The sequence below is a fragment of the Tinamus guttatus genome, unplaced genomic scaffold (assembly GCF_059628265.1).
Source record: "Tinamus guttatus ecotype Peru unplaced genomic scaffold, ASM5962826v1 Tinamus_guttatus_pri_ptg000119l, whole genome shotgun sequence".
NCBI classification, from domain to species: domain Eukaryota; kingdom Metazoa; phylum Chordata; class Aves; order Tinamiformes; family Tinamidae; genus Tinamus; species Tinamus guttatus.
In genome coordinates, this window is record NW_028288653.1 from 2803189 (window position 1) to 2821704 (window position 18516).

Here is an 18516-nt window from a genome sequence, read left to right on the forward strand (position 1 = left end):
AATATTTCAGAATTCCAAGAGAAACAACTAGCAGAATGGTTACCACTGTCACACACTTCAGTTTTGATCACTGCATCAGAAATAGCAGTGAGCCCTACTCTCTATGGCCTTCATTTTGACATACTTATAGCTTGGATTTGGGAAGTGCTGAGCATTTTCCTGAATGCCACGCAATAGAAATGGGATATTTCTTCCCAAAGCTGTTGAGAAGGGGACCTTAAAAGATGCATGCCTCATCATCCAAAGTTCGAGCATCTTTGCAATTTTTGGTCTGAACCAAAGTCTATGATAGGGTATTCAAATCAGGCAAATTCAAAAACATACTTAAACATGAGCCCATGTACCATAGCCAGTGTAACATACAATTTAATTCTTATATGAAATACTGTAACATTGGCATAAGGTTTTTTTTAGCCTTTGACCTAAGGATTTTTATAGGTTTCTGAACAAATCAAGTTTACTTGTCAACTAATTAGCACATTGGAGTCAATGCTAAGAAGAAAAATAGCACTTACATTCTTCCCACCTCAAAACAGCACTAGATAAGGTTCCCGTTTTGACTAGATTTGTAGTTATCCATATTCCGAGGCATAAGGCAAAGAAATTTCTCTGCAAGCAAGGGCACTACTGCTAAGCGACTGCATTACCAAATCATTACTGGGCATTAGGAGCCAGCACTCTAATAGCAGCTGTTCTCTCTTAAAAGCTGCCCTTGAGCACTGGATCGGCACTTGCGCTGCGTATCCTACCCCTGCCTCTTGCCACAAGGCTGGAACAGACACTGCTCCTCTTCTCTATCCCGTCCATACAAGTGAACCAGGATTTCTTCCCCAGACTCACTGCACAAGCAAGTAAAATACCAGCTGCTCACAGTGCTCTGTCCTAACTGCGTGCGCCCATATTTCCTCACTAGTCCATCCTCACTAGCCCACGTCGCAGGGTGCTCTCATTTCCACTCGCTACGGAAAGAAGCGGAAGGGAGCTCTTGTACCTCACCTTTGCTTCGGAGCCTACCAACTGGTGACATTGCTCTCCCTAAGCTTCCCCACGTGCACCTTTCCAGACTAGCACTAGGAGAATGGAGATGGCCTGGAGGGAGCTACAGGCTCCTAACCCACATGGATAAAGCCTGTAAAGCCATAATCACATCCAGTAGCAGGGCTAAGCCACCACATTCCTCCTGTGCTGCTCGCTCCCATGCACACCTGCAGACTGCCGAGTGTGGCCTAGCGTTCTGTTTCCTATGCTGCTCACTTACCTCTGGAAAAAAAAAAAATGCATCCTTCATCTCTCTCTGCTACCTCCGGCACTGCATTCTTCTCGCTACCTTTCCACACACACCTACTTTTTCCTCAACTCTGCTTCCTCTCCCTGCTGCTTTTGATAGGTCTCTGTTTCACAGCTAGCTCTAAGCTCTGTCTAAGCTCTTAAGACAGATGCTGTCACTTTCTCTGTAGGCTTTGAATAGCAACGGCCAGGAAAACTGGAGGGGGAAGTGGGAAAGAGCAGCCTTTCCTCAGGTCGCTCTCTCCCTTACAGAACATTGCCTTCACGCAAGCAATATTCTTCTACCTTAGCTTTTCCAAAAGCTTTACAGTGATTAACAAGAATGTGCCTTTACTCCTCTACACTGATATTCCAGCTTTATTTCTACACTTGATATATTGTAGATTTTTTTTAAATGCTACATACTCTGAAAACAAAGCACCAATTCTCAGAGATGGTAAACTCACACATTTCAACCAACAAATTCAGCAACAATAAGATAAATGTATGGTTTATTCTAGCCATCGGTCTAGTATTCATCTCATTGATTTTTGCTGCCAACAAAGAACATAAAATTCAAAATTGTAAATAAATTACTTACATGGAAACTGCTTCATATTTACAATACAGGCTTGCAATGAACATTGCATTTTAAAAACAAAGTCACAAAAAAACCCAAACCTGCCGATAACACCTATTGCCAGATTTGCATGTTAGTGACCATTTTGCAATATGCACATTTTACTTGAACAAGCTCTTGCTGATTTTAAATTTGCCTAATAGAAGAACAGAAGAGTAATCCAGTGTTTTCCAGCTCTATGCCAAAATAACACCATGGAAATAAAATTCAGTCAGAACCACAGTACAGTACAGTTGGGGTATAATAGTGAATTTCATGCTGCATCCCATAGGATGAGACCTAAAGAGAGTATTACTATATAATATTCGAAAGAAAAACTATGGTATGCTTAATGCTAATATTTGAAAGCAGGAAAGGAAGAAATGAAAAATATATATGCATTAAGAAAGAATTAAGTTTAAAACAGCATCAGTGTTCCTCCCGTGTACTAAAGCAAATTTCTGATACTGAAGTGCCAGCACTCAGTCTAAAATAATACAGGAAGAGTGTGCATGACACATAATATGTAAGATTTAATTTGTGCAGGAGGATGACAACACAGACATATAACAGCATGGCCCTTTCACATCACACCATAGCATTAGGATACCTGTGACTTAGTAGAAAAACTTTTTTTTTTCCCCAAAAAAGGTGATTAAAAGAAACAACATCCTTTAGCTATGATATTCATTTAAATGCAAACACTCTTCTAAAGTTAGGAAAGCGAAAGCCAGTACGGTTATTATAAGTACTCATCTTGCATAGCTTAAGTGATTTGATTTAAAGAGAGAGAAAGAGCAAGTGCAATAGCACTACTAACTCTAACTGCTGAAGTACTCCATAATATATTTTTCAGTTACTACATTGCTACTGCATTTATGTATTCAAGAATTGTATTTGCCTTAGGGCTTTACTGGTGTGCATCTTGCTTTTGTTTCAAAGATTCTAGTTTAACTTGACAGAAAAGTAAACAGAATGGCCATATAAATAAAAGTGATGAAGACTCTACAATTAAAAGTTTATTTAAAAAAAAAAAAAAAAAAACCCTGAGCCCTTTAAGAGTCTGATGATAAAAGAATCTACAGGCAACTAAGCACACTTTCATAAATCTTAAGAATTGGAAAAAAAAAATCCCCAAACCTGCATCTGAAAAGAAACTATTCCTACCTTTCTTGCTCTCTTGTCCAGGCATTCAGTGTCAGATCACTGAAAAGGTGCTGTTTATTAGCAGTGCATGACTTCATCTATTAGAATTACTTTCTTAAATCTGTCTCGGCTGAGACATCTCATTCTGACTAGTTAATTGTAAGTAAACTTAACCTTCCAGAGTGTTTCAATGCACAGTTAGTCAGAAAACACAAAAAGGAAAGTAAATAGCTCGTTAGTTTCAAAGTTCTTATCGTTGATCTGTGTAATTGTTTGCTCCATAGCAATATGCAAGAAAGGTTAAATTGCAAATAAAAAGATAAATCTGAGATCAACTACCACTTCTGCTACTAAACAAAAGTGTCAGCCAGCTGTTATATTTTAAAATATGCTCACATTCCCTCAGATCCTTCGCCCATCACTAATACACAGGTCAAAGAGTATCAGTGATTTCTGGGGACAATATCTGAGAATTAAAGATATCAGCCATGTGCTAGAACAATCTCTAGGAAACGTGCATTCTTGCACATGGCACAAAACCTTTAGTTCCACAAATACTGAAAGCATCAACCCAGAAAAACAGAATGATTAAAGCAATGTTCTTTAATCTTAAGTCTTAGAGCAAGCTAAAAATTTATGGATGTACGCATGCATGCTCACAAAATACTCAAGGATTATGCTAACGGTTAACTTTCCGACAAAACCTTCAAGCCTGGCATGCTAGATCTTAATTGTACTGCGAGTGCCTTAAAGTCATTGGCCTCTGCAAGGGATCAGAATTTTACTACATGAGAAAAGATGAGAAAATGTGTAAGCAAAAATAGTGATGCTTGTCAGCACCGTTTCCCAGAAGAGGAAAATACACTGCATATTTCAGGGAGGGGCATAGGCAAGATTGAACTAGAAACATTATTTGCTAACAGTAAAAGACCCTTAGATTTCATACCATATTTATCATCCAAATGCAAGTCCTTTGTCCAGAAAGGAGCATGAGTTCTCAGCATACTGCTTCAATTACCTATGTTGTTTGTTAATTATCAGACCTTTCCAGAGCTCGACGCTAATTTGCATCACACTAGAAAATTCCCAAGCGCCTTCCATAAACAACAGTTACAGTTTCATGTTGCCGCTAAGCCAACTCAGCATCAGCTGCTGGTGAAAAGGATGGTTCTGCCCCTTTTCATAGTTGGCCACACACTTCCATGTCTGGTAATCTTCTAATCTGGTGGAGAACTAAACAAGGAAGCTAAATAGGCAGAAAAAAAAAATCTACCAAAACAACTAGTTTTCTGCTATTTTCTAGTTAACTCCTTGATCAGGCTCACTATAGAGAACAGGGAGCACATGCTAATTTGGAAAACTAAGGCAACAACATGGTCTTCCACAATCCTTTCACCTCCCATCCCTCATCAAGGTTGTGAGGACATTAATAGTAAGCAAAGGCTGAAATGAAAATAAAGTACATGCTCCATGAACACATACGGTGAGAAAAAGTAGAGGAAGAACAATTACACACAACAATACCAGAGATATTGCTGAGAACCAATTCAGGGATGAAATGTTAGAATATTATATTCTCCCATGATCAAATAATTCATGCAACAAAAAAGCCCTTCAAAAGCCATAGCAGAAACAAAACAGTTTTAGGAAGGAGACTTGCCACTTGCCAGCACGTATGTTACCTACTTCAGTGTATTAAAATTAGATGGCTCTGCAATGGTGTGTTGGTTTTTTTCACACCTTATGGAAATATCTAATTATCTATGGAAATATCTAATTATCCTGGGGTTCCTTAACTAAGAGGAACTTTTAAACTGCCATAAGGACTAAGCAGTTATCTAAATCAGGTATCCAATTATGACTTCAGAATAAATACATAACACCATAAAACTATAGGCAGGAAACTGTCTAGTCAGCTAGTGCCTTATACCTTGGAAGAATTGTATTTATATTCTAATCACCTTAACTACCTACACTGCAAATCATTTGTATTTAAAATTAAATTGCTTTCAACACTTTATATATTTTTACAAGAGGAATATTTATATAAAACACATCCTAACGTACAGTACTCTGAATTTAAGAGAAAATGGCTTTTCACTTTTCAATGACATTACTATGAAATGTTGATTTCTAAACATCTTCCTTAAAACAAGGTTGACAATAATGATACTAATATTCAAAGTTTATTTACTTCCCTGAAGCATGAGGTGTTCATACCCTGCATTAAGAAACACAAACAGACAAACTATGCCCCTAAATGCCCTCCATTGGCACCTTCCTCTTTTCACTGCCACCTTGGGTTCCTGCCCTGCACTATTCCTTGTGCGAACTTTCAGCTCTCTTCAGAATCAGCACATGCTTCAGAGAGAGCAAGAACAGAACACAGCAGAGTGAAGCCAGGCAAGGAAGGGAAATAAAGTTCACATTTCTTAGAGAAAAATATAGCACACTTTTTCATTTTTGCACCACTGGCATATGAAAATAGAATTGTAAAAGTGTTTTTTTTTCCGTTTTTTCTGTGACTGTAAAACCTATTTTCATATGACAGTGTATTATGGTTCCTGAAAATTAAAGACAGAAACTGAAACAAGGAATTCACAGAAAAGGAGAAGTGTATACAAATGCCTGCAAAAAAAAAAAAAAAATACATTCACTTAGAATATTTTCCCTTCTCAGTTAAGTTAAAAATGAATCAAATGCAATATGACTTCAGGCAAAGAACCATCATTAGTTTTAATCAACCAGCCTCTCTGTCTCAAGTAAAGCTTCAAGACAATGTATACTGTAATAAAATACACTATTATTAACACAAACAAATAACAACATGCCATCAAAACATTTTATTTTTCACTTTTAAAGATTTTATTACAAAACCCGACAACCAGTGTTAAATAATTTAGTCACAGCAGCCTTACCTTAGGTATGTGCCATATATGAAGAACAGCGACATCATTAATCCATTCAAAAGAAAAATCACAGCAACATAAAAGGAAGCCGGGTCCCCCAGCCCTAACAAACAAACAGTTAGCACACACTGCCAAGATATATGAAAGCTTATACTGTTTGAAAACCATAACCAAGTCAGCATAATATGGCACATAGCAGACTACTATATCTACAAAAACTGAAAAGCAAAAAAGATTTTGCTGAAAAGCAAAAAAGCAAAAAAGATGCAAAAAAGCATCACCAAGATTATTAGGGTGACTAAATCAGAGGATTACACTCCTAAAAAAGGGGATAGAGACACCGCTTTTGAGCAGTCAGCATAAACAAAGAAATGAGCATTAAAAATAAATGTATTGGAGATAAGCATGAGTACTCGCTGCACCACAAATGCTCTTCACTTAGTTTCATCAGGAATGAAGAGTTCCTCCAAAAACGCAAAGCTTTCCACTTATGTATTTACAAACATTTTGTGTTCCCATGCCTATTACTCTTCTCTTTTCCGTTATTTTTTAACCCTCCTGGCTCTAATCACTGCAACTGTACAGCATAAAACCCCATATTCACTACAGAGGCTCTAACAAGACCCCACAGCTCAAACTGCAGAAATGATTATTCAGTTTTGCTAAAAAACACAGGAAGACAGTTCTTTAAGATGACAATGTGTCCACCAAACATGGAAGTCTTAAAAAAGTTCTTCCTTCTCACTTCTTCCAAAAAAGAGAAGATAAGTTATAATTTTTTCACTATTACTGCTTCTGACAAAATAAGAGAAGATGAAGGGTTCGGGGCTTATAGCCTTTGTGCAATGGAAAAATATTAAAATGTCTTTAAGCAGTGACATGTTAAGTGATAAAATGAAATAGCTTCACAAACTACCTTTTATCATTTAGCTATAACTGACTATAAAACAACACAACGGTGTTTCTGGGCAAGGTACTTTTATCACATAAAACTTGACAAGCCAGTATCAGCACTCTTTTTACTATGGGGGAAAAAAAAGAGAAAACAAACAAGTGGCAGCATCCAAGCTTTGACATCAGAACCATAATTCTGTGACTAAATATTAGGAAGATTCTCCCAGCAGAATCACTACAGAAGGTATGCATCAAAAGGCAGCCTCGTGTTTTCCCTTTCTTTTCTCCTCTTCCCTCAAGTTCTGGCTTGGGAAAGAAATACAGAGGGGAAGAATCCAAAATGTTAAGATTCCAAACTGCAGATTCTTCAGAATCTACAAAAAAAAAGTTACTATATCTCCAGTGACCTTTGACTACATTTAGTGACACTTTGTTCTTTATAGCAACCCAAGACTATGAAGGCTCAGACTTCATCTGTGAAATACAGTATAGGAGTTCTACCTGGATTGAAGCTGCTATCTAATAGGCAAAGGCCACATTTTCACCCCTGATATTTTTTATAAGTACCCTCTTTTGTGCTCATCTCATATGTTGTTAAACTGCCTGAAACAAAGGCTCAGCAAAATTAAAGCAGATAGTGATAAATACCTATCAAAGGAATATCCTTCCAAATATCCAAATATTATTTGGAATAATCCTTCCAAAATGTGCAAAGTCACGACTACATTTTTCCAGGAAGCAACCAGACCAAAGCACAGCTCACCCTCACAGCTTTCCACAGGGCTAAGCCCTGTGCCTCTGTTCACCGTCCAGCACATCTTTGTGGGAACGCTCAGGTAATCCATAACTGTAGTGTACACGCGGTACCAGCTCGCGAGGACCACCTATGAGCAAAACAGGATATAAAGTTTCTAAAAAGGAACTTTGAGACTAGGTAACATTTCATGACAACTGGACCTCATGCACAATATTTTTTCAAGCTTAAAATTTACCCAAAAAACTAAGCATTGTGGAGCACAATTCACTAAAAGCACCCAACACAGACCAAATACTAAGAGACTTAAATTTTGCCTGTGCTAGAATAGTAATTATTTCAGCCATCAAACTGAAGTATTTGGAAAAACTGGTATATTTCAATATTCTATAGAAGATTTACTTTTGAACCATTTTGGTATATTAGAGGTTAAAATTCTAAGTTCTGTTGACAGAGGACAGATAGCCTAATTGAATTAAAGCCAAGTAAAAAGTTCTTGACCTAGCAAGAATATTAATGGTTTAGATATTTAGGATTTCAACTCATATAAACTTTGATAGGTTAAATTTAAGTGCATGTTAGAGAGGCTTTATATGTAGTATAAGATAGCACTTCCATTTTCGGTGCAAAGGTATTATTGTTATTATAATAATAAGCAATACAAATCTCAACACTTGACAAAGATGACATCACTGTTTTATATATAGAAAGACTAAGATTCACTTCATGACAAAGACACTAGTAATATTATCAAGTTATTCCATCAGGACATTAAAGACTTTATAGACCTCATAAATAAGTAAGGTGACCATCCTAATTAGACAGTTTGGAAAGTTTTATCACTGGGGTTATCAGTCAGATAATGTTGAGTTCATCATCCAGTTTACTAAGACATCTTTAATTCTGCTACTGATAATTCAGTTAGAGGAAAATCATTTTATCAGATACCTTTGTTTTTTATGTCAGTTTGTAGCCGAAGCCAATACATTTTTTAACAAAGAAAAAAAAATATATCATTCAAATAAGGCAGTTGTTCCTAAGATTACATTTTTAAAGTTGAGTTAAAACCTCTTTTGCATTAAAAAGCAGTGATACTGAAGCAGTAGTCAGCAACATTTAGCTGTTCCAGAGGAACGCAACAAAACAAATGAAACTACTGTATACAAGTAGTGTAAATTCCTGGAAGAAGCTCTGTTTCAGAGCAGGGGAATAAGTATAAAAGCTAATACCTAGCAATTACAGCAATTGCATTATTATTTCATGGCTCCTTAAAAACTAAGTTATTATTGACATACATAGTTACACTAAAGTAAATTAATCAAAGGAAGTTTTCCTTTTCAAAATGCCTGAGACACACAGGCAAAAGTGTGTGCATCACCACATTTCATAACAGTAAGAGGGAGAAAAACAAATATTTTGGTACTAGGACACAAGCCCTTGGGTGTTAAAATAAGAACAAGAACTTCACTTTCCCTAAAAGAATAAAAAAGAAACACAAACGCACAAAATTTGACTGCAACTTTAGGGATGAATAATTACTACATAGCGAGCATTCATATATTATCGGGCATAAATGAACTCTTAGAATTGTAACTATCCATAACAGCTTGTAAGGTTTCTTACAAACTTATAAAAAATTTAAAGAAACCAAAGACTTCTCAGAAGGCACACTTTTCAAAACATGGCTTACCTCTGGATAAAGATTGAACCTCTGTAGAGTGTTAATCACTAAAGGATATTCAGTTAGTTTGTCATTCATAATTGCCCATACTCCATTCAAAAATGAAGGTGCCTCAACAATAGTCTTGAAGTATGAATAGTAAAGACCCTACAAAAATAAAGAATTATTATTTAGAATTAAAGAGGTCATTTCTACTTCATGAACTGTCATGTAGATGGGCTTCATTTTTAAACGCAATTTTTCATTATAGGACAAAATCATTCAAGATTTCCAAATGTCTTCTACTATTGATAAGAGCAAGGTGGGCTTCCTTCCACCTCGGCTCATCTGAAAATCTCTCTTTTTGGCAGCAATGTACACTAGCACAGTATTGCACAATTCCCAAAATAAAAAAGCTGCAAAAAAGATGCATACATATGAAAAATTTATTAATGAATAAAGCAATTTTTTAAAAAATTGCTAAATAACAGTTGTAATTGAAAGTATGTTCTGGGATACTCATAGTTTTGTATTTTACGTCCTTTAGAATCGTATTTTTAAATTGTACTTTAAGCAAATTATTTGAAGAGATACATTCACATTATAACACATACAATTACTCTAAGGATAAAAGTGCAATCACAGAGAAAGGATTACGAAATTTTGGAAGGTCCATGATCACAAGATTATGGACAGAAGTTTGCCGATCACTGAATTTTTGTTAAAAAGGTAATCTAACCATTTCGGTGCGAAAAGCCATTTCTCTTTCCAGCGTTGACAGGTGAGAAAAGTGACGGTCATTTTCAAAAAGAGTTGTTATATGACACCTGTTAAAGAAGCAAAAAGCCTAATAATTAAAAAGGAATAAAACATTTAAGAACCTGTAGTATGTGACCCATATCAGGAAATATCGTGCAAACAACTGCCTACCTAAATACACTTATAAACTGGTGTTTTACTCAGATACTGCAAGAACTCTGTTCTGAGTATTTTAAAAGAAAAAACAAACCAACAAAGCAAAACAGGCAAAAAACCCATGAAACTATAGGCCATTTATTAAGTCCTATCATATAATTAGCTATAAAATATTGCAAAGCATTTTCACTTAAGTGCAATGAGCTAATCAAACTTTCAATGCCTCCAAAACTCAGAAGTCTATACTGTAAGAAAGAAAATACAAATGAAAACAAGGACAATGAAAAGGACAGATTAACAACTAGTGGAGATACTACATGCACATACTGCGTGCTTTCTCCATAAAACTGTTTCCTGACTTGTTTTATAATGCAATTCCCTGCCACTATAAAGATACGTGCTAATTTAAATTTAAATAAAGAGGCAGCTATGAAAAAATTTAAAAAAAATCAGAAAAAATGCAAGTTTTGCTTCCATAATTATTTGCAAATTCTAAGTTTTATCTCTAAAAAGCATGGGGAAAAAAAAAGGCAAATGCTTCTACTTTTGGGCAGGAATTTGCAAGAAACAGACTACAACAATGGTTAGTTCTTCTTCAGACAGAAAGCAAAAACAGAGTAGCAGCATCTGTTACTTTTTATCTCTGCAAGCACAGCTCAGGGAAAAATCACTGTAGAAGCCATTCTACGCCAGGTCTCTACTACAAAAACAGAGGGTAAGGATTGGAATTGAACCTGAAACACAAGGATTATGCTGACAAAAAGCAGTTGAAAGGACACTCTTCTGCACAAAAAAGGTATTTGCCAGACCTCTCTTATGAGAGAGTAGGAAACATGATGCTAAGCTAAGAATGAAAGCAAAATGTAAAAACGTAAATAAACAGAATGTAGGATAAAAGCTGAAAGGATTTAACCTGGACCCTCAAAATCAGCTCAAGGTCTACTAGTAGAAATGCACCTGAACTTGGATAGCCATGCAACACTTTCCACTGGGAAAGGAAGTTTCACTCTTGGCTGAACAGCCTTAAGAAACCTTTTAAGTCAACTACAAAAGAACAGAATTAATGATCTCAGAGATTACAATTTGGTGTAGAGATGAAAGACAAATAATCTCCATAGTTAATCTGGGTAAAAGTCAAAATGACATTTTTATTTTAAAATATCATATTACTCTCAGTCAATAAATATAAGCTTACCAATGTACAACTCCAGCAAAAGCAGCTGTAAAGAAAACAAAAAGTGTCAAGTTACTTAAATGTTAAAATCACAGAACATAAAAACATGTTTTTAGAAGCAATTACACTACTAGTTCAGAGCCTGAGCTAAGTACATAAAACGTACTCAGTCTCCAAAGGAGCAAAGATATAGGAGCATCTGAATTAACATTTTTGGCTAACTCGGAAGATCTAAAGTTATGCTGATGGCATTAAGCAAGGGTTGATGGTGTCACCTGTACCCTGAAACACTCAAACAGATTGTTTAGATTGTAATAGATCTGTTTCACCTATCAAGAAATAAGGCTGAGTATAAGCAATTACAAGTTATAGGCAGCATATTTTTAGGATATCAACGTAAATCTATTTGAGGCTATTATCTAATTCCTAAAGATGGTGGAACCACTACCTAATAACACACCATTTGTCTATTCTGAAACAGTTTGCACTGTCACTGATTTGTCACTGATTACTGTGGCAGAGAATAAGTGCGGCAAGTTGAAGGAGGAACAGAAATAATAGACGCTGATGAAGCTGTGGGTAAACAGTCCAGGTCTCTAACTTCTTGAGCATGACAAGATCCACAGAGAGCAGGAATGGGCAGCATTCACAAGGTATCCAGAGCTCACCCTCCTAGTAAGAGGGATGTATCAAAGTTAGGCATTAAAGACAGAGTGAATCATGGTGCTCCCCCTAGACCCAAGGGGTCTGGGTTGCTCTCTAAGCACCCAGTGGTTCTCTGCCAAGGGCAAGTCAGGTAGACTGGTTGCCTTCAACCCAAGAAAGTATATGTGCTTCTGAAGGGCCATCTTAGCCAGAGGGGCTACTAGGAGTGAGGAGAAAGACATGAGGGCACCAACCTTCCTGCTCCTGGCCCACTGGAGGCACAAAGGTGCTGAGCACCAAGCCCCTCTCCATGGTGCTGACAGGCACTGCCCTTCAGCAGCCCTCACACCCGAGAGCACAGCCGCGCGTGCGTACGCCGTGCAAGGGGAAAAGCTGTGGGCACATCCATTTAGCAGAAGTAAAGCACTTGCACAGCGATGCAAGAGAGAGAGGGTTCGTGAACACACCTGAGTTCATAAGGTGCCTGTGTTACAGGTGCAAGGTGGTCTGCTTATGGCAAGCAGCAGGAACAAAAGGAAGAGAACAGCTTTGCAAGAAGACTAAAATTATGTTAAAGAAGGGTGGACAATGTATTCTTACTTCCCAGCTATATACTGCCCAAAAGAAAATGTGTCAGGAACTGTTGCTGCCTCCATCACAGGTAGCACCTCTTATCATCGTCGTCAGTGCAGTTGACAATGTAACCAGCCACCTTTGCAAATCTCAATTTTTAATATTAACTGAGCAATCATGGGCGATAAACAAGAAAAGCACTGCACGAGAGGAATGAGTCTAGACTACGTCCCTTTACAACTAACAGGAGAACATTTACTTAAAGTTACATATTTCATAGAGTAGCTAAGCTAACACAACACAGCTTGGAAAACTCCCTTTTCAGCTCACTGAAGCAATTTTATCAAATAGAGGCCCAAATTTCAGTTACAGAATGAATTCAACAGCCTTATATTGAAAAGTTTACATTTTTACACATAGTTTATAGAAAAAAAAAATCACTGAGCTCACAATTAAATTTTCAGTGAGCTGCAGTTGTTTTATATTAAGGACAATTACATCAGTTCTCATGGAGAAGCTGAAAATACATTTTTCAGTACAGTAGATAAGATATGTGGAATTCCAAGTAAGCAAGTTAGCTTTATCAACAATGTAATAATCTGTATTAAGTACACAAACTTGTTTCAGAATAACTGTGTGGACAGAAATGGAACAGTTCATTCCTTTTCTTAACTATTACTTACTGAATGTGACATCCAGACAAAAGCAAATAATGCATTACTTTATTTCCAGAAATATTTTAAGGTTATCTTTCCCATAAGATTAGATGCAGAAATATATATATATATATATATATATATTTCTCATGCACATATACACATACATCTCAAATACAGTAAAATAAAATTCAAGACAGATTACATGTTAGGAAAGTCTATACAGTAAGGACAGGATGTACACTCACAACTAGCACTATTCATTATCTCGATTTCAAGAGATATCAAATGAACCAAAATACAAAGTGTATTTATGTTAGAGTTAAATTATATATTTATCCTGAAATTACAATTCAGATCCAAAGGTGTCACTTATTTCATAAAGAAAATAAATATGTTTAAATTTGATTTTTCCCTTCTGTAAATGTTTTGTTTAAAGTCAGTGAAATAACTGTAAATACCTTCAATCAATTACTCAGAAGAACTTCATATACATTTTATTCAGCTTCACAATATCACTCTTTGTTGCATATATATAAAGAAAACCCTTTGTAATCACAAAGCAATTGATGTCATTATTTACATTTCAAGAGACAATGTGCACCTTTCATAGACTCAAACCACAAGTACAGATCTACAATCTACTTTAGAAGTCTGCATCCAAGCTCACAGCGAGCAAGTTTCTGCAGAGAAACATGTGAGCAGCTCTCTTACATTACCATCCTCTAACCTCCCTGATGTCCTTACCGGGAGAAGGACGGAAGAAGTGGGAAGAAGAGAAACTCTAGAGAGTCCTGGTGCTAGAACTGCTTTGTACTTTATTTTGCTAATGATATTTTCTCATCCAACAGAATCGTGAGACCAATTTTTTTGCAAACTGTTAAAGCTGTTGAGTAAAATCTGATCCTTGACTCTCTTGATTTTCCGTTTTCGCTTATGTCCTGTTCTAAGACAGGCAATATGAATGACAGGCAATATAAATGGCACATAGTAATTCGGAAATTGAAAACCAAAAAGAGAAATGCTTCTTAAAAGAAGATGTAACATATCGAACTCACTCATAAAGAGGGCTATCGCTGAGACACTGTAGCACAACACATGCTAAAAACTGCTTAATACCTAGCAAGCCTCAAAAGTGGCTATACAGGAATACAGTAGAACTGGTAAAAAGGAAGAAAGTATAAGGAGGACTGACTGCTTTTGCACCTTATTCAAAGTATTTCATTGCGAGGTTCTGGAAAGGATGTCTCTGAGAACTAGGCCTCAATTCAATGGACATAAGAAAAGATTAACATTGGTCAAATTTCTGTACAAGAAAAAATAACTGGAAAATCCAGCAAAGTTATTGTAGTGCCCAATACTAACACTAAACACTACAACAAAAAATTATTCGAACATGTGAGTCTCTGTATTTTAAAAGTCTTTGTTTAAGCTTTCAGAACAAACAACAAAACCGAAATCCAGCTATCACTAAAAGCTGCCAAAAATACTATTTAATATTTAGCGTATTTACATAGTTTACTATTTGCAAAAGCTTTGCTCCTAAAAATTGTAAATAGCTTCATGAAGCATTCAATTAGTTATTGGGCTTTCATAGCCACATGTAAACTCCAAAAATTATAAGGCTGTCTGCCTAATCTGTTCTCACATATCAATCACAGGAAAGTTTGAATTTTTGACCATTTGGTCTTTTCGACTACATTTTCATGTCATTTAAATAACCACTAGTCTAAGAGATGCAGCATAAACGGGGAAAACAATTCATGAACAACTTATCAATTAGTTTGTAAACTATGAATTATTTCTCTGCTACAACTTTGCAATGTAATTCATCAAATTGAAAGAGACTCCTCCGGCAAAAAGAACTCCTGGCAGTGTCATTAAGACCACTAGCATACTTGGAATACTCTGACAGTGTTTTCATATAACAATTTTAAGAGTACATCTAATTATGAATCTACTAAACATGGCATTATTTAACATTTGTTAACTTTAGGAGCACACTGTGCATTTACTTTGGCAAAAATTACAGATGCTTCTTTCCGATAGTGTGGCCATTAGCAATTTTGTTGTTTACTCCCAAATATTTCCAGTTATGATGACCTTCAAATTTACACTCCCTCCCCATCGTTATATCTTCTTCCAACAATAATCCTCACACACACACACAAAAAAAAAGCTCTTGTGATTACACTAGTGAATAACAGTCAGTGTTCAATGTCTTGTCTAGAAGTTAATGACTGACTAGAAGAGATCCATAGACCTCATTTAGATATTCACTTTCCTACCAATGTCCTGGCACATCAACTCCCGTAATAGCAGCTTAAAAAAAATAACAAGTAGGAAGTAATTTCCTCTCTCTTTACAATAGGAGCTATGCTCTTTTTTAAACTAAATTTCTAAGTATATTTCGATTCAGACCAAAAGAAGTGAAGAGTTTTTCACCCCAGGGCATCCCTCCTACTTGCCTGAAACAAGCGTGAGCCATATCTTGCCATCAGCTTTTAATATGAAGGCCTTCTTGTGCTCGATAAACACTGCCGAGAGAAAACAAACTTGTAGCATCCGCTTAGAGCGGCCTCCGCGAGGGGAAACCTGCTCGGACTCCGCAGCACCAGGCGTTCCGCCGAGCACCTTCACGGCGCTTTCAAACCCGCGGCAAGAAACTTCCCGCGGGCCGGGGACGGCGACCGAGCGGGTCAGCGCCACGAGACGCCGCGGGGCAACTGTTGGCAGCGCTCCCGTTGCTCGCCCGGGGGACGCGGCGGTGGCCAAAAGCGCTTGGGGCGCGGGGGTCCCCTCGCGATGCCGGGCAGGGGGCAGCAGGGAGACCCTCCGGCGCGGAAGGGGCTGTCGAGGGGGGGACCCTCCCACCCACGCCCGCCCCGGGGCTGCCGCCTCCACGAGGGAGCGGCGGGAAGGGGCAGGGGGGCGAATGGCAGCCGCGTCCCGCCCGCCGCCGCGCTCACCTCGCAGCCGCTCGGCGCAGAGGCGCCCGAGCCCGCGGGGCCCGCGGCGCAGCAGCCCCTCGGCCGCCTCCTTGGCGCCTCGCGGCGGGTCCCCGCGCGCCCCGCGCCGCCCGCCGCCCTTCCGCATGGCGCCCTGCCGGCCGGGCGAGAGCGCCCGCTGCCCGCGGCCGCCCCGCGGGCTGCCGCTCGGCGACTGCTGCTGGTGGCCGGGCTTGAGCGGCGGCGACTCTTTGTTCCTGCCTCGGGTCTGCACGGCCATCTCCGCATAGTCCCCGCCGCCGCCGCCGGGCCTGGAGGGGCGGGAGCGGCGCGGGAGGGAGGGGAGGAAGGGGGCGGCCGGCCGCCGCTCCTGCCGCCACCGCCCGCTCCGCCCGCGGGGCCACGTGGGGAGGGGGCGGCGCGCGGCGGGCGCGGCCCCGCCCCCGTCCCGTCCCGCCCCGCCCCGCCGGGGCGGCCAACGGCTCCCGCCCCTTCCCGCCGCGCGCCCGCGCACGCGCCGCGTAACGGCCGCGGGCAGCCGTTACCCGCCCGGCGCCCGCCCTCGCCGCCTCCCGCAGCGAAGCGGTGCCTCCCTCCTCCCGCTCGCCCCGCGCTTCGCCCGCAGGACTCCCGGTTTGCGGGGCTCACCTGTGGTTGCGCCTTGTCGTTTGTGAAAGATGCCGGAGCGAGACCTGGCTCTGGCCCCCTTCGGCCCCACGGCTCGCCCGGGGCTGAACGAGCAGTGGCGACCAGCAAAGCAAGGCCACGGAAAAAAAAAATGTTGCTAGTTAAAAATCTTCCGCGCTCAGAAGTTTTTTCTAAAAATCTTGGAAAACACAAATCTAGAATAACAGGGTGATGCTTTGCCTCTGACATTTAATTTAAAATGGGTAATCTCATGTTTACAGGAAATAAAACCCCTGTGAAGTCTGTGAGGCTGTGCTTGATTCGTAGCAACTGAGGGTTAGCCGAAAGAGCTTCGGGTCTCTCATAACAGAAGGTCCACGCTTCTCTTGGATGGGTTTCACTCGGAGGTTTTAAGATTTCACTTATTTAACGTGCAGCCCTTCGCCACTGGAGGAGGGCTCTGAGTGCAAGCCGCGGGTGGCAGAGCACATCTCCCTCCCAGCCCTGCTTGTCCAGCAAGCAGATCCCATCGTTTTCCAGGCAATGCCGGCGGAGTTACAGTGCTCCTCAGCACACTGCATAATTGGCCATAATGGCCTGAAAACATTTATACTTCCTCTCGGTCCCCATTTAGATTCTGCGTGGACCTCTGAAACCTGAAATGTTCTTGCACGACTTTCTGAAGAGGTTGTCCTCAACAAATCATGGTAGCTATTACTGCAGCTCCCGCACTAACAAATAGAATTACTGTTTCACTGATGAAGCAAACACTACATAACTGGCGAACAAGACTGAGCTACAGAGGAACGATCTTTCTCCCTCCTACCTGGGTTTTTCTGATCAGCACAACCGTGGTCAGGCAGCAGCAAGCTGACAGTGACACATCAGTTTAATCACCATTTTTGGATAATGGTGGTTAAATGCAAAAGAGTATAACCTTTCCATTTAGCATAATCTCTACAAACTCTCCCCTTCCCTGTTCTCTGTCTGTCCCCTTTTTATTTTTTCTCCTAAATTTCTTTCTCAACCTTACATTTCCTTGCTTCCCAGATGTCCATTATTTCTTTCTTAAGTGTTTCCTCTGACCCTGTTCCCTTTTCATTTCTCTGTAATCACATTTCAGCTCCTGAGTTTTCTACGTGCTTGAGTTTTCTTGGCATCATCTTTCCATTCAGCTCTTTGCTTATGTTTTCCTGGCATTGCCACTCTTTTCCACTCTGAAATAAAAACCACGTAGCTGTTTCTAAAATATTTTACATCTTCACTTTTCCTTTTTTTCTCTCCTTTTTCTATTTTTTTTCAGTGAATCCTACCCTGCCTAAAATAACATTTCAGCATAATGCAGCAAATATTATGCATTATATCGTTTCAAAGAGCTGTTTAATATAATTGAATTGTTAGGAAAGGAGGATAACTTAGGCCCAGGTTCAGCTGCCAAGGTTATGAATGTATGAGTAAAGAAAGGCCTTTGTATCTTTGCGGTAGTTGGAATGTTGTTAGCACAATAACAGTATAAGTATTTATTACCACAATAATAGGCATTAGCTGATACCGCCCAATAAGATAGACAAGTCTAGGGAACTGACAGGGCCTGTGTATCCACAGATACTCATAGCACTACATTCCTTGGCTTGTTGAGGGAAAAACTTTGCTTTACCCTACCCGCCTTTAAAAAAAAAAAAAAAAAAAATCAGATGGCATATGTCCTCTGCTACATTTATCTCAAAAAT

General features: G+C 39.4%; 1 protein-coding gene across 1 annotated transcript in view; it reads right to left on the reverse strand.

Moving 5' to 3' along the window:
• DPY19L1 (dpy-19 like C-mannosyltransferase 1) overlaps positions 1–16483 on the reverse strand; it is a 44324-nt gene extending 27841 nt beyond the window's left edge. The window contains exons 1-7 of the mRNA XM_088521366.1: positions 16181–16483; positions 15680–15748; positions 11359–11383; positions 9988–10075; positions 9279–9416; positions 7598–7718; positions 5950–6043 (exon numbers count right to left, since the gene is read on the reverse strand). Coding sequence (XP_088377492.1) covers positions 5950–6043; positions 7598–7718; positions 9279–9416; positions 9988–10075; positions 11359–11383; positions 15680–15748; positions 16181–16439 — 794 coding nt within the window. The 5' untranslated portion in view covers positions 16440–16483. The remainder of the gene's footprint in view (positions 1–5949; positions 6044–7597; positions 7719–9278; positions 9417–9987; positions 10076–11358; positions 11384–15679; positions 15749–16180) is intronic.
• Between the last annotated feature and the right edge of the window lie 2033 nt (positions 16484–18516).